This window comes from Dermacentor variabilis, unplaced genomic scaffold, assembly GCF_050947875.1.
Source record: "Dermacentor variabilis isolate Ectoservices unplaced genomic scaffold, ASM5094787v1 scaffold_14, whole genome shotgun sequence".
In the NCBI taxonomy this organism is placed as follows: domain Eukaryota; kingdom Metazoa; phylum Arthropoda; class Arachnida; order Ixodida; family Ixodidae; genus Dermacentor; species Dermacentor variabilis.
The window spans coordinates 17225976-17243034 of record NW_027460302.1 but is presented as its reverse complement, the minus strand read 5'-3'; the positions used below and the strand labels follow the sequence as shown (position 1 = coordinate 17243034).

Here is a 17059-nt window from a genome sequence, read left to right as displayed (position 1 = left end):
AAACAAAAATTTCATTCATAAATATGGGCTAGAAGTTTTCGTTCCGTTATTGCTGCATGACTACGGCATTGTTTCTTTGTTGTTGAGTGCACAACTTGGCAGCACACGTACAAACCACGCTTCGCGAAATACATCTTTTTTATTCCGCATTGAAGAACCAAGGTGTCCGGACCATGAAAACTGTACTCGGCTGCTTTCAAGAAAAAGGTTATTTTAGCTACAGTGCGGCAGGGGAGGCGTATTTCCAATTGCTAGTAGGTACAGCAGGGCGTGGCACTTGCGGAAACGACGGATGTTTGCACGCATGCGCGAGTAAGAGAGGATGCGAGAGAGGAAATGTGGGGACTTTTGCTCCTTGAATATAAGACTCTGCCTAGGCACTACGGAGGGGTTTCATAGCGTGTGTTGTATGCGCTTGTCCCTATATCAATCGTCACTTACAGTGCACACATAGACGAGGGACAAAAAAGGACGACGAAGACAAGCGCGTGCCGGCAGCAGTCACGGGGCGCGGTAATGCTGAACTTAGCATCGCAAGTTGGCGACTCAATGCAATTATATTTATTCAATCTTGCTTTTTGCTAATTAAAACATTGTGTCATTATTTTGCATTATTGGCGGCGCCTCCAGGACACCAAAACGGCAACAGGGACATCAAAGCTAGAACCCAGACTGGTCCATGGGTTGGGGCTCGCTGAGGCCTGCGCGTGCTAGGAGAGTATAAGATCGGCTGTCCGCTATCGCGGACAGCCTACGTTTTATGAAAACACCCCCTGGTATGCTTCGGCCTCCGCGGCCCGAACCTACGGGCTGCCCCGCTTCCAGCTTTGATTCCCCTGCTACCGCTTGGGTGCCCTGGAGATCCTGCGCCGCCTGATTCACTATAACTTCAGGTGCTATCCTGAGGCCTCCGTTTGCCAGTTACATGTGCTCTGCTGGAGCAGTGCTTGTAAAGAATGCAATTGATCGCCGCGACTAAAAAAGCAACCCGTGATTTATACAACGCCAGTGAGAACCTTGCCCCTTCAGACACAGCGATCACCAAATGGGGCATCTCTGCCCTCTGCCTCACCACGTGGGCAGCCAGCGGCGGTGCATAAACAAACTGGACCACACTCCGCAACGCCAGCATGCCTAGGGGACAAATGCATACAATACGTGTTAAGAAATCTCCTCCGCTGTGCCTAGGCAGACTCATGTATTCAAAGAGCAAAGGCCCCCAGATTTTCTCTCTCGCACCCACTCTTACTTGCGCCAGTGCAGAAATGTAGATTGCCGTGAAAAGTGCCACGCCCCGCTGTACCTACTAGCAATTGTAAATACGCAGCCGGGTGGCAGTTCGGCGTCACTGAGGCAAGCATTTGCGGATGGCATCGACAGAAGGAAGCCCTTTTCGCGTGCAGCAGAACGCAAAGAAGCTTTCGCTGCCCGAAGAGATTTCTGGGACATTCCCAGAAATCGAACTCCCCCTGATGGAGTTCGTACACCAACAGCGAGCCGCACATCTAGCAGTGAATGTGGAGCTTATGCAGGCAAAAGCTAAGGAGCTTGCGAAAGAAAAGGGGCTACAGAGCTCCACCTTCAAAGCGAGAAAGCGCTGGATTTATCGCTACATGTGCCGTGCTGGATTTTCCTTACGCCACCGAACTTCAATTTTGTAAAAGCTGCTGAATCATTCGAAGAGCTGCTGCTGGATTTCCAGTGCCACATTATTTCACTGCGCAAGTCCAAGAACTACCAGCTAGGGCAAATCGGCAATGCTAACCAAGCGCCAGTTTATCTGGACATGCCATCGCCCCTCACCATGCACAAAAAAGGCTCTAAACAAGTTTGTCTGGTTCAATGGCAACGAGAAAACGCAAGTTAGTGTCATGTTGTCATGCACAGCAGACAGACGCAAGATATGTTGTCTTCAAGCGCAAGACAGTGCTTAAAGGTGAGGAGCTGCCACAAAATGTGGTCGTGAGATGCTATGAGAAAGGCTTAATGAATGAGAATCTTGTGCCTGACTGGAGAAAGTCCGTCTGGTGTAGGCAGCCCGGCACACTGTTGTCATTCCCATCCATCCTCGTGCTGGACGCATTTTGTTGCCATTTGGCCAACTCAGTGAAGAGGCTGTAGCGCGAATCTGGCACTGAACTCGTCGTTATCCCGGGTGGGATGACGTCTCAGCTGCAGTCTTTAGATGTTTGCATGAACAAGCCGTTCAAGGACGCGGTCAAGCAGTATTACGCAGATTAGATGCGCTCACGTGAGCCTGCAGTGACGCCAACCAGGCGGCTGAAGCGGGCTTCACCAGCCACGTTATGCAAGTGGATTGTGGACATATGGGCCAGCATACCAGAGGACTTTGTGCATCGCGAATTCAAGTGCGGCATCTCAAACGTGCTCGATGGCACAGAGGATGAGTGCCTCTGGGAAGGTGTGTCCGACAAGGAACTATTCGAAGAGAGCGCAGCTGAGGAAGACAGCCATTGAAGTGGAGTGCAATTTAAATAAATGTTTTCCTTGAATTTTCATAACTCGTATTATACGCAGATAATACTTTTTTTTCCATTTTGCGTCCCAAAAATTTCACCTCTTATTATAAGCAGGTTCGTAGTATACACAGGTTCTTATGGTATGCCTAGCGTCCTACATGTAAATAATAATATTTGGGGCTTTACGTGCCAAAACTACTTTCTGATTATGAAGCACGCCATAGTGGAGGACTCCGGAAATTTTGACCACCTGGGGTTCTTTAACGTGCACCTAAATCTAAGCACACGGGTGTTTTCGCATTTCACCCCCATCGAAATGCGGCCGCCGTGGCCGGGATTCGATCCCGCGACTGTCCTACATGTAGTACACTTCTTTCATTGGCAATATTTCTTATCAAAAAGCTTGCAGTTGCCAGCCTGTATCAATAAGGTCATAGCTCATCTCTGTGCAAACATTGGTAAGTGTGTATCTACAGTCGAACCCGGCTATATCGAACTCGCAAAAAGACACCTATCAGTTCGATATAGAGCATAATTCGATATAAGCCTGCTAAATAATTGGATGTCATAAAGCACATACCATCTATAAAATCAGCTTATTGATGGAATTAGCTCACTTTCGCATGAAATAGTCCTGCATTTTCTTCTGCTTGGGCAATTTGACTGCCTGTCACGCACGCACTTCTCCAAATTGTCTAAGGAGTCGGAGCAGCTGAGGCCGTAACTTTCCGCATTCGCGCAAAAGCACCGGACTAGTGCGAGCGCACCAATCACTTCGGAGGATGTGGGCAAAGGACCGTCGTTGCTTTCCTCATTGTGCCAAATTTCTCTTGTGCTCGGTACGATGTCAGCAATGTAGCCTTCGTTTTCAGCTCTCCCGTGGTCGCAACACCATCATTTGCACTCACGAACTCATCCACCATTGATTCGTCAACAGCTTCCGGAAATTCTGACAGCTCGCTCCAAACTTCGGCAACACCGGCAATGGCCTCGCTGCATTCATCAGAATTTACAGTCATCACCGAGCACATGGAAGCCGGCACGGCTGAAGCAATTTCGGATGAGCCACTCGTACAGGGCCGTGCGTACGCGTTGGGCGCCACGGGCACTGGGTCGCAAGTTTGGCCGCTTTAGCCCTAATCTCCCCTTATTCTTCAAGATTGTGCTGAGAGTGCTCCTCGGAATCTTGCACGCTGCAGGGACATCCTACTTGTCACCACGTTCGACCCGATTTATGATTTCGAGCTTCACAATCATGGCAACAGTGCGGGAGAAGGCCCACAAGACGCACACACAATGAACCAGAAAAGCAGCAAGACAACTCGCACTTTCGCCATCTTGCATGACGAGGGCACAAGAGCCTCTGATTGGCTGTCTGAGCAAGCGCTGCGGGTGCGCCAGGATCATTTTTGCAGGGGGGTGTCGACGGCTCGCTCAACGCAGCGCAGTCACGGTAGGGAGAGCGGTTGGATAGAGCCGTGCCGCCGGGATTCCCCACCACCATGAGGGAAAGCCAACTTCTGCGGGTATTTTTCTGCAGCTTGACGTTCGATATATCGGGAGTCGCTGCTATTTTTGTTTGATATAAGCAGAATTTTTGCTGCGTATACTCATTGTAACTACACCTTGTCCAGAAATTGTTCGATATAGAGAATAATTCGATGTAAACGGGTTCGATATAGTCGGGTTTGACTGTAGTTGTTTATGCATAACGACTGCTGCGACATTATGACTTTTGGGACTTGAAGAAGGGCACCCCCTCATGGCAAAAAAGTTACTGAGATGAATTCAAATGTCATTGATTGTTGCCAAGAATGTGATTACATATCCATAAAGGACGAAATGCATATACGAGAGAATATCTATTGTCTGTAGTAAAAATTCTGCCACAACATTTGAAACAGCACTGTCCTATTTATGTACATATTTGAAGTAGTAACTTAGCGCAAATAAAACCATGGAAACAAGAAATACGGACAAGGACAAGCGCTACTCACAACTGTTTAATGGAAGGAAGGATAGTGTGTGTGTGTGTGTATATATATATATATATATATATATATATATATATATATATATATATATATATATATATATATATATATATATATATATATATATATCCTCTTGTCACGCATGTGCCTACCAAGCAGAAGAGAAGCCGGTACATGCACATCAAAGGCAGTTACACAAGAAGTTAAATTTGGCATTTAGTAATGTGATAGAACGCTCACTTACACATCTATTTCTATTCTTGATAAAGAAGGCCTCAAGAGTGAGCCTGGAAGAGGCGTTGCTGCTCCTGCCCAGAATAGCGGTCTCGGGAAATATAGCGTCACACCCACACACGCTAACATGAGCCACCAGATGTGCGCCCTTATCCTCTTTTTCCTTTAGTTTCTGCCATACTTCAAATATGGGACGACCAACTAGCCCAACAGTCAACTCTTCTAGAATTTATGTAGAATACTGCTAGCCCCAGGTAGGGGCCATCGCAGGGTGGGATTGACATCAGTACACATCAAAATATTAAAACAGTGAACAAATAAAAAAAACAAAACTTGAAAAGAACACTATACATGATTAGTAAGCACAATTATACAAATACAAAGCTCTAAAAACAAGAAATTGCATGGAACAGACTTCACATAAACTCTGTTGAATTAACGCTTGGAATTGATCCACATCATCCACTTCAACCTGCTTACTATCAAGGTCATTCCACTTGACTACCAAGTGAGGAAAAAAGGAATATTTAAAAACATTGCTTGTTGTTTGAAAAGGAAGCAAAGTAAGATAATTTCTGCGTCTTGTAGCATAATCAAAAGAATTTGCGACTTACTCATGAGTGTTTCTTTTTAATATGCCTTTAACAACTTCAAACAAGAAACGCAAGCACGCTATCTTATTACTGTCTGATAATGGCTTCAAACCTGCTCTAGTCCTTAATTCAGTAATAGACGTAATGCCGTACTGATTGAAGATGAACCTGACTGCTTTCTTTTGTATCCATTCTAATTTATTGATATTAACAGAAGTAAATGGATCCCATATTATATTGCCACATTCAAAGAGAGGTAAAACAAGAGACTTGTATGCTAAAAGTTTAGCGTGCTTAGAAGAATTGTGAAGAGATCGCTTCAAATAATGTAATTTTGTCATGGCATTGTTAGCAATGTAGTTAATGTGACAGTCCCAATGCAGACCATGAGTTATGTGCCAACCTAAATATTTGAATTCAGAAACTAGAAGTTGGTTACTATCACTTGAATAATCAAAAATCAATGGGTGCTTCTTATTTGTAATGGTCAAAACAACGCTTTAAGCATAATTCACACACTATCTTAATGGGCAATTGAGTTCAACATTCAGTTTAACTTGACCATCATGCGAATTTATAACAAAATACAGCATACAGTCATCGGCACACAACCGGAGTTTCGCATTACAACTATCAACAATGTCATCTATATAAAGCAGAAAAGGCAAGGGCCCAGTACGGAACCCTGGGGTACCTGATTCAACCGACAAGAATTAAGATGGAAGCTCTCTGCAAACGACATATTGGTGCTGAGAGGACCGGTATGCTCGAAGCCAGTTACAAAGAAGATTATATTTTGGTATAAGTTTAATTTGTAGTTTTGAGTGGGAAATCTCATCCAACGCTTTGGCTAAGTCTAAGAACACTGGGTCTATTTGACTTTGGTCATTTATAGTTGAGGCAAAATCATGAATTTCTTCAACAAGTTGGGTCATGGTCGAGAAACCCCACTAAAACCATGCCGAGCTGGTAAAAGAATAGAAAATCAGGAAATACAGTAACATGTTTATGAATGATGTGCTCCAGTAACTTACAGCAGGAACAGGTTAGGGCTACGGGCCGATAAGTTGTAATCAGTTCTATGCTTTCATTTTTAAATAACGGATTTATTTTGGCCAGTTTTCAGTCGTCCGGCAATGCACCTGATAACAGGGATGCAGTTCAGATAACTGTCAGAAATGTAGACGACTAATCAGCATACCTCATTAAAAAGGCATTGGGTATTTCATCTGGTCTAGGAAATTTTCTCTCATCTAAATTCAACAAAACATTAAATACACCTGGTTCAATAATTTCCACATCATCAATGGCAAGCAGGATTTCACATTCAGCAAAACAAGGTGTGCAAGAGTTATGGCATGTGAACACTGATTTGAAATGATCAGTGAATGCATCTGAGATTCCTGTTTCATCAGCATTAAGCGACTGGTTATCACAAAGGTGTCAGCATGAGATGTTCTCGGTGATATTGTTACGTTTAGCTGATGTACAAGTCTATTTACAACATATTTACATGTAGACCAATGGTGGCAAAGATGGCGACGCTATATCAAGCAGGGCCACGTCGTCTTCCTTCTCCTCAGTGCAGCCCCACTGTGGCGGCTGTTCTGTAACATCACCCCCGGCAGTAGAAGCACCGTCCCCGGTGCTTAATCTACACATCTGCGGCGAAAGGTGTGTGATATGGCTTTAGTCTCGCCACGTGAACAATGTCACTTGCAGCCGACGATGCCGCTGAGAGGTTGGCGGGGATGACTTCATACAGGACATCGATCACTTGTCGCACCACACGGTATGGGCCAGTGTAGCGCGACAGCAGCTTTTCGGAAAGGCCCACACGTCGAATGGGTGACCAGAGAAGCACTAGAGAACCTGGAGTAAATTGTACGTCGCGATGGTGGCAATCAAAGAGGCGTCTCTCATGCTCCTGTGAGGCGTCGAGACAGGTGCGGGCGAGCTGGCGCGCGTGGTCAGCGTGTGTGATCGCATCGCGGGCGTATTCAGTGGCTGAACGTGTGGCCGAGGGCAACAAAGTGTCTAAGGGCAACGCGGGACCTCAGCCATATAGGAGATAGAATGGTGAATAGCTGGCGATGTCGTGACACGATGAATTATACGCGAACGTCACAAGTGGTAAGTGAAGATCCCAGTCGTGGTGGTCGGTCGCGACGTACTTGGATAGCATGTCGGTGATGGTCCGGTTGAGGCGCTCCGTGAGGCCGTTGGTCTGTGGGTGGTAGGACGTGCTGAACTTGTGCTTAGTCGAGCAGGAGCGGAGGATGTCCTCAACGACTACCGACAGAAAGCTGCGGCCACGGTCAGTGAGTAATTGGCGCAGAGCACCGTGCACTAAAATGATGTCATAGAGCAGAAAGTCAGCGCTGTCAGTAGCACAACTTGTCAGGAGGGCTCTGGTGATTGTGTACCGTGTAGCATAATCAGTAGCGACGGCGACCCATTTATTTCCGGAGCCCGAGAGAGGAAACGGTCCAAGAAGGTCTAGATCAACACGGAAAAAGGGTTCCGGTGGGATGTCGATCGACTGGAGACATCCAGCTGGAGGTGCGGAGGGCTTCTCCGGCACTGACAGGGCTCACAAGCGGCAATGTAGCGCCGCACGGAGCGGGCGAGACCCGGCCAAAAAAATCGACGGCGTACATGGCCGTACATGCACAAGACGCTCAAGTGTCCAGCCATGGGAGCGTCATGAAGTTGTTGGAGGACAGTCGAACGCAGGTGTGATGGAATTACGAGCAGGAGGTCAAGGCCATGTGGATCGAGATTGCGGCAGTATAGTGTCCCCTCCTTAAGGAGAAACAACCGGAGAGAGGCGTCACCAGGCGTTGACTCCAGATGGTCGATGAGGGATCATAATGAAGGATCGCGGCGTTGCTTGTTGCCGATTTCAAACAACTGGGACACAGAGAAAACGCAAGCGATGGTGTCCGCATCAGCCGGGTCGTCGACGGGGTAGCGGGACAAACAATCGGCACCCTGGTGCAAGCGTCCCGTCTCGTATACCACGGAGAAGGTATATTGTTGCAGGCATAACGCCTAGAGAGCTAGTCGTCCCGTGGGGTCCTTGAGCGAGGATAGCCAGCAGAGCGCGTGGTGATCAGTAATGACCAAGAAGGGGCGTCCATACTTGAAACTTGGCAACAGCCCACACAAGAGCGAGGCACTTGCGCTCTGCGATTGAATAATTGCGCTCGGCGGGTGATAGAAGTTGGCTGGCATAGGCTATAATGCGATCATGTCCATGCTGGTGTTGTGCTAACACTGCTCCTATGCCGTGACCACTGGCATCAGTTCGTACTTCCATTGAGGCAGACAGGTCAAAGTGGGCCAGAATCGGAGGCGTGGTAAGGAGAGTAGTGAGCTGCGAAAAAGATGCGGCATGGTCAGGTCTCCAAGAAAATAGGGCGTCTTTCTTCAAGAGGTCGGTAAGGGACGTGCAATGGTAGCAAAATCCTTCACAAAGCATTGGAAATAAGAGCACAGCCCTACGAAACTACGAACTTCCTTGGTAGACTTCGGAACAGGAAAGTTCGTAATGGCGCGAATTTTGTCCGGATCAGGTCGCACGGCTCTGGCATCCACGAGGTGTCCAAGGACGGTGATTTAACGGCGAGCGAAGTGACATTTTGACGAGTTCAACTGGAGACCGGCGCGGCGGAACACGGCAAGAATCGCTGAAAGACGGTCTAGATGCGTGGCAAATGTGGGTCAATAAACAATGGCGTCGTCCACTTGAACCCCAGGAGCAAAGAGTGCATCATTCGTTCGAATGTAGCGGGCGCGTTACAGAGACCGAAAGGCATCACCTTGAACTGATAAAGGCCGTCAGGGGTAATAAATGCAGTCTTCTCTCGGTCCATGTCATCGACGGATATCTGCCAGTAGCCGGACCATAAATCGATAGAAGAAAAATAGGTGGCACCGTACAGGCAGTCGAGAGCGTCATCAATACGTGACAGAGGGTACACGTCCTTTTTTGTGATTTTGTTCAGGTGTCAATAATCTACACAAGAATGCCACATGCCATCCTTCTTTTTGACAAGTACGACGGGAGAAGCCCACAAGAAGGCTCTATAATGTCCTTTGCAAGCATCTTTTTGATTTCCTGTTGGATAACAGCTCGTTCGGACGCAGAAACAAATGGATGTCAGTGAATAGGGTTCGCATCGCCAGTGTTTATGCGATGGGTCACGACGGACGTTTGACCTAAGGGTCGATTGTCAAAGTCAAAAATGTCGCGATAGCCTTCAAGAACGTGGCAAAGAGCTTCAGCTTGAACAGGTGTAAGGTCAGAGGAAACCATCTTCTGTCGACGTCAGTACCGTGTGATGACGTCACAGTATGGGCTGAGCTGTGACGATCTTCCACTGTGAATGGCTCAATCTCACCATCCTGCAAAGCGCTAACTAAAGCCAATGAAATCCCCTGAGGCATAACTTGCGCGGTTAGCGTGAAATTGACAAGGGGAAGGCAGCTGCGGTTACTAGTAATTGTCAGCACAGTCTGTGGCACGGTAACATAAATGTGTAAGTATAACTGCTGGAATTGGTACCATGTAATTACCGTCAGGTACAGCTGGTGAGGACAACAAGTTGACGTGCGTCACAGGTTGAGGCGGTAGACAAATAAAATCCATGCAGCTCAAACGGCTTGGAGGCGGGCCCACATGGTTGGCAAGAAAAGGCAAGTCAAGGTGAAGTGAGCCGGCCGAACAGTCAATGAGGGCAGGATGATTGGCAAGGAAATCCAGACCGAGAATGAGTACATGAGGGCAATGCTAGATGACTGTGAAGAGAACGACGGTTTGTCTCTCAGCAATGGTGAGGCGGGCAGAGCACATGCCAACAATAGCGACAGTCCCTCCATCGGCGACTTGTACAACTCGGTCCGGCCCGGGCGTCAGAACTTTCTTGAGCCGACGGCAAAGAGCAGCACTCATAATGGACACATGCACCCCGGTGTCAATCAATGCGCACACAGGAACATTGTTGACGAGAACGTCCAAAAGATTCTTGTTCGTGGGTAAAGTGACGCGAGGATTTCGTGCCAATTTCGTCATTGCAGCTTCACCTCCAGAAGCTGCACTGTCTAGTTTTCCGGTCGGGGGGGCGGCGAGTAGGTCGGAGAAGGAGCACGGCGTGACGGGGGCAAACGAGATTGACGATGCGAGGGAGAAGGCGAGCGGGAGTAGCGGCGTCGTATCAAAGGTGTCGTAGGGTCAGATGATGGAGCGGTCATAGAAGGGGCGAAGGGAAAGGACGCGCTAGAGGGGCGAGGGTGGTAATCAGGAGAATAGCGCACGGGAGAAGTCCAGCGGCTGCGGCAGTGGCGAGCGACATGTCCTATGCATCGGCAGTCAAAACAGATCGGCTTGTCGTCCATGGTTCACCATTCGGAGGGGTTGCGCTGTCCATAAGAGGAGTAAGAAGGGCAAAGGGGGACGTGCATGGAGAAGGAGCTTCCGAGCCTAAGGAACGAATGGATTGCAGGCCGACATTGGACAACTCTTGACAGACGACGGCCTGGATAAAGGAGATTGTCACCGGAGAATGATCAGGTGACGGGAATGAAGGGGCCGCCGGTTGTGCCGCTTCGACCTCACGACGAATGATGCGGGTCAAGTTGTCACATCGCGATGGCTGGTGGAAGAGGTCATCCCAGGATGACATAGCAGCTGTGTTGGGAAGTCGCGTGATATGCTGGGATACCCGGCGGCTTTTAGCATGCTCAAGACGGCGGCACTCCTTGAGGATTGTATCGATGCTGGTGACGCAGGTAAACACCAGTAAATTGAAGGCGTCGTCAGCAATGCCTTTGAGGACGTGATTAACCTTATCGTCCTCAGACATGGTCGGGTCAGCCTAGTGTTGCATCTGGGTCGCAAGCCCCAAGGGTAGCGTTGGCCTGGCGGCCTGGGGCACAGCTGGAAGCATCCGAAGGTCCTGGCAAAGGATGAGTCGACTGCTAACAGAACAACTTTTTTTATTATAGCATCGCAAAAGAGCGGCCGGTCAGGTCGACCGAACTGGAGAGACAGGAGAGCACGTTACGCGACGGAAGAATTCGAAGCCTCTCTCTTGGCGTCCGGGGGCAGCTGCTTTTATACTCTCGAGTCAAGGGCAAGAAGGAACGGCTTGGGAGAAGCGCCCGTGACGGCGGCGCACGGACACGTTGAGACAAGAAGGGACGCATCCGCCAGGCCGGCGCCGGTCAGACCTCCTCGCTTCACAGTTGGGGAGCTTCTCTCCCCGGCTGCCACGCTTTGACAAGCGTGGGCACCAACATGCACACACACACACGAAGACACGTGGCATTGAAACATGCCTGGACGCACTTGGCAGGAAGCGTTGCGGCAGCGCTGAACTGGCCAAAATGTCCGCCGCTGTGAACGAAGCCCCGGCGTCCGTTGCATCCGCGCCGGCTATACCACACATCGGAGGCGAAACGTAACACTTGGCACAAAGGGCCAAGACGTCAAGAATGTAGGACACGTAGGACTCGGTCGACGTCTGTACACGTGTGGCAAGGGCTTTCTTGGCATTGACTTGACGACCGAAGGGATTGCCAAAGAGGTCGCAGAGCTTCTCTTTGAAGAGATCCCAGTTTGAGATCTCCTCTTCGTGACTCTGGAACCATGCAAGTGGAGCTCCGTCGAGGTAGAAAAGAACATTCGCAAGCATAATAGTCGAATCCCACCTGTGACTGGTGCTGACACGTTTGTATAAGCGGAGCCAGTCGTCAACATCAGGACTGCCAACTCCGTTGAAAACACCAGGATCCCGAGGGTGGGAAACGGCGACGTAGGTCGGGGCTGCAGGCGGAGACGGTTGCGTGGATGAAGTGCCGCCAGCAGGAGCCAAAGTTGCACTGTCGCTGTTGCGACTGCTGCGAAGCTCCATGACGGGTACGGGGAACGTCCCCCTCTTCCAAATTAATGTTACGTGTAGCTGACGTACAAGTCTATTTACAATATATTTACATGCAGACCAATGGTGGCAAAGATGGCGACGCTATATCAAGCAGGGCCACGTCGTCTTCTTTCTCCTTAGTGCAGCCACACTGTGGCGGCTGTTCCGTAGCATCATGAATCTGGAAAACTTAGCAGGTGATTCCTTCATTAACCTACTTAGGTTAACATTATACAAAGAGTCCAGTTCTTGATAAGTTTTAGTTTTTAGTTTTGAGGACAAGAGCCTAATTTCATCGCATAGGCTTCAGGTGTTGCATTTCTTCTTTCTTTTTTTTTTAAGGCGGTTAAATTTTTTTAATGGATAACATTTTTCGTGATCCATAGATTAGAAGCACTAGTTTTCCTAAGTGGCACAAATAGATGAATACGAGCATGCACAGCGTTCTTGAACTCAAATTCATCAAATTTACATCATCGCAATCGTTACTAGCACTATTTAAAAGTTCACCAAAGATAGCTCCAATTTATCTATAATACTAACATCAGCAGAAGAAAAACCTGGCACGCAGTTTACATTAGTTGACTTTGTTCGTGTAATGGAACTAAATAGAACTGACAGCTTAATGATCTGAAATACCAACAACAACAATGCACTGGATTTTACTGGGATGTTGCTACATACAAAGACAAGATCCAGAAGTGACTAAATGGTACCTTGAATGCGCATGTAATCTTTGACCAGCTAGTTTAAATCAAAGCAAAATGTCAATGAGCTCTTTCATATTAGCAACATCACTATTACCAGCTGAAAATGTAGGCCGATCAATAGCCAGAAGATTAAAATTGCCACACAAAACAATCTTGGTATTAGCGTTTGCACTGTACATAATGTAGTTTTTCAAATGCTCTAGCAGTTATAAATTGAAACCTGGTGGTCTGTAAACATGTACTATAACACAGTGTTGATCACAGAAAATCTTGCAAAACAAACCTTCGAGGCTAGCTGGGCCATTCACGCACACAACTTTCAGTTTTTTTTTAAACAGCCAGCTCAGCGCTGCTGCCACTATTTTTGCGATCCCGACGATAAACTTCAAAATCAGGAGGCACAAATTCACTGTCACATATCCCGTCGTGGAGCCAGCTTTCGGTAAGTGCTACAATGTCCAGGTCATCAATGGAAATAAAGTATTCCAAATCTGCAGTTTTATTTACAATACTGCGACAGTTAACATTCAAGAGCTTCAATGGGTCGGTGCTTTGCCCTTGTCATGGCAGTACACGCTTTAGAATGGCTGCTCCCTTTTGTTTTTTGTCATTCCAAGTGTAAAGCTTTCCATTCACCGATATATTATAAAATACAAGTTTGACGCATTTATTACGGTTCCTGTTGCTTGCAGTGATATCGCAAAATTTTTTTCTAATAGCATGTACTTTTTGTGATAAATCTTCTGCAACATACTGGTCATATCCCTTCAGCTTTGAACAGTTCCTAAAGATTAAAACCCTTTCGCAGTAATCATTAAGCTTTAAAACCGGTCAAATTTTTTTTGTAGATTCCCCTCCAAGCCTGTGACATCTTTCCGCTCGCTGAATTGTTACATTGTTTACCTTGTAAAAAGTCTCTGGTTAATGTGTCGAAAAGTGTTCCCAGGCTTTCATGTTCTAGTTCCTCGAGGCCATGAATGACAATATTGTCTCGACGGCTACGGTTTTCAAGTCCGTCAACTTTTTCTGCGATAGTGGCAACAATCTTATCAATTCATTGTACTAAAGTTTCCACAGCCGTGACTTTCTTGTGAGTAGCTGATAAGTGAGTAAAGGGCGACTCGAGAGAATCAGGCCTGGTTTTGCATTGTGCTAACGTGTCAGTCAGCGAATTTTGTGCAGCAATGAATTTGTTCAGACGGCAAACGATTTCTTTCTGGCCTTCAAGAACACTGAGGAAAAAGTCGTGGTCACTTATTGATGTATTGGCAACTTTAGTAGCCGAGCGTTCATCATCTATAACTGAACAACTAGGCCCTGGATTTCGCTCTATGCTGCCGCACTGAAGGAGTAGGTCAGCAAAAAATTATAGACAACTCAAAAATACACTTTTCATCCTGTCTGGGCAAGACAGCAGCAAAAGACAAACATCGTTACTTCGGCAACATTGGGGAAGTAACATTGGGCAAGACAGCAAGCCTGCTACCGTCTTGGCCACTGAAGGACCAGTCTGTTATTGCTGGGTATAAGTAGACCGGGCAGTGTGACGTCACATGGAAAGTGGCATGGAAACTGTTGGTGATGTCATGCATCGGTGTCTGGTGTCCGCCTTTCCAGCAATGTCACCAAACACAAGTGACATCGCAGGTTGCTACGACGACAGATTCATTGCTATCTTGAAGAATTTCTGAGTCGGCGTCATGTAAGAACGAGAGGAAAGGGGGTTAACCGAGAGGCCCGATTTTTATTAATCGTGTCATGAGACGCCAACAAACAAGGACACCAAGGAAAACATAGGGGAAATTACTTGTACTTCCGAATTTAATTAAAGAAATGTTAAAATAATGGCAATGAAAGCGGATGAAAAAACTTGCTGCAGGTGAGGAATGATCCCACGTCTTCGCATTATGCATCGTAATGCAAACACGTGGGATCATTCCTCACCTGCGGCAAGTTTTTTCATCCTCTTTCATTGCCATTAATTTATCATTTCTTTAATTCAATTCAGAAGCACAAGTAATTTCCCCTATGTTTTTCTTGGTGTCCTTGTTTGTTGGCTTCTCATGATATGAGTCGGCGTCAAGTGGTTCAAAAAATGACGTTGGTTTGAAGTTTGAAGTTTATTTAATACTTAGTGCAGATACAAAAATATTGATATTTAGTACAGAAAAAGGTCCCATAGTGTAAACCACTGTAGGGGGACCTTTTATGAAGTTAAAGAAACACCAGTACTACTTGACAAAAGAAAGCTGCGAATTATAAAAATACAAAAATGCAAATACATAATGAGGCAAAAGAATAGTACAATGGAAAATATAAAATTATAGGGAGAAGGCTTAAGCTGAAGTAGGAAATGAAGCAAACAGTATTAAGAACGACAGAGTTGAAGTTGTGTTTTAAAAGACATATTCAATAAACAGTGCTACAGGTTAAACATGAAATTGCGAAACTGATACTTGAATGACGATGTAGAAAAGGCACACTTAATGTTAAAAGGCAAAGAATTCCAAAGTTTGATTAAAACAAATGCTACTCTTTGTGAACCACAGTAAGTTCGTACCTTAGGGAGTATAAAATTGTTATTGGAGGAAAAGCACGTAATATTTGAATTAGTAAGGTGTCGGATAAGAACAAATTTGAGAAGGTTATGGTTTTTAACTGCTTGATAAGCAAATGTGCAGACATTAAATTTGATTAGATTGTCAATATTCAGTATGTGCAGTTCCCGGTACAGATCAGTAACATGTGAACGTCAGCTGCTCCAGGCGAGAATGTGAATGGCTCGATTCTGTACATGTAGGAGGGAAGAAAGGTGGTAATGATATGTTTGACCCCAGGGAGCAATACAATAATTTAGATGACTGTGAATGCATAACATCAAATGATCAAAGTAGACAAGTCAAAGTAACATCTAACTTTTAGTAATACCCTAATACCATAGGAATTATGGTATTACCATAGTATATGTCCAATCCAGCCGCTGAATAACTGCACAAGAAGAAAAACATGTCTGTTAAGCTTGATTGCAGGCCTGCTGCCGTCTTGCCCACATAAGGACCAGTCTGTTAGGACTAGGTACAAGTAGACCTGGCAGTGTGACATCACATGGAAAGTGGCATGGCAACTGTTGGCGACGCCGTCTGGAGACCAATGACGTCGCAGGTTTCTGGGCAGCAGACTGCAGGTGTGTGTCTGATCAAGCTGCTGAATAACTGCATGAGAACAAACACATGTCTGTTAAGCATGGTTGCAGGTCTCCTGCCGTCTTGCCCACATATGTAGGCCACTAGGCAGATTGAGTTAAGTTTCGAGAACCTATAGTAATCGGTGGGCCAAACATCCTACCGAAAATCAACTAACGTAATCAGGAATTCTCTTGGTCCATTTAGGAGGGCCAATATATTTTGATAAGGCTATTGCAAGCAAATCCCCCCCCCCACCCCAGGCTGAAGATAATTTTCAAACACACAGACACTTGTGATGAGGTGCACTCAACAGACTCCATTATTCCACTTGAAAGTACACTGCATTAATATAACAGACAAGGAAAGCAGTCATGAATGTGCTATGGGCATGAACTATTTGCCAAGTAAAGCAGGATGCAAATTTTTGTAAGGCAGTGATGACGCCTGTGATTTCGCGGATCCAAGAAAACAAGAAGCGATAAGAAGGCTGCGTAGTACTTTATTGGACGGCAGCTAGAATTCTGTCTGGTTGCACTCATGCAGGTACCCGGGTGGTTGCTTGAGCTAGTTGGTAATTCATGATGAAAAATAACGTACAGCGCGACAGACAAGGACTGCGAAGACGACATACACAGCGCTGACTTCCAACAACATTTAGTTGCGTTGCCACATCGTGTGTATACATACAAGAAAGGGCATGCGCAGAAAATTAAAGGCAGTCACATGGGGTGTTCTAACAGCAAGTCACTGAACTAAGAGCCCCTCCCCCCCCCCCCCCCCCATGGTCACCAGAAAAATAAAAAAATAAAAAAATTACCATTTCTATCTGTTTAGATACACGACTTCACCAGGGGTCAGCACGGTAGAGGGGGCACTAACGCAAATACTACCAAGTTTTCTGATGAAATCAGCTTCCACGATTTCCCGAGTGAGCTGC

At 46.5% G+C, this 17059-nt stretch overlaps 1 protein-coding gene across 2 annotated transcripts in view; it reads right to left on the bottom strand.

Annotated features, from left to right (window-relative positions):
* Positions 1-17059, bottom strand: part of LOC142567688 (choline transporter-like 1) — a 56729-nt gene that overhangs the window by 12536 nt on the left and 27134 nt on the right. The window contains exon 1 of one of the 2 annotated variants that reach the window (XM_075677858.1): positions 15894-16043. The exons of the other annotated variant lie outside the window; for it this stretch is intronic. Within the exon in view, the coding sequence (XP_075533973.1) occupies positions 15894-15896 (3 nt within the window). The 5' untranslated portion in view covers positions 15897-16043. Of the gene's footprint in view, positions 1-15893; positions 16044-17059 lie in introns of those variants that run through there. 2 annotated transcript variants of the gene reach the window in all.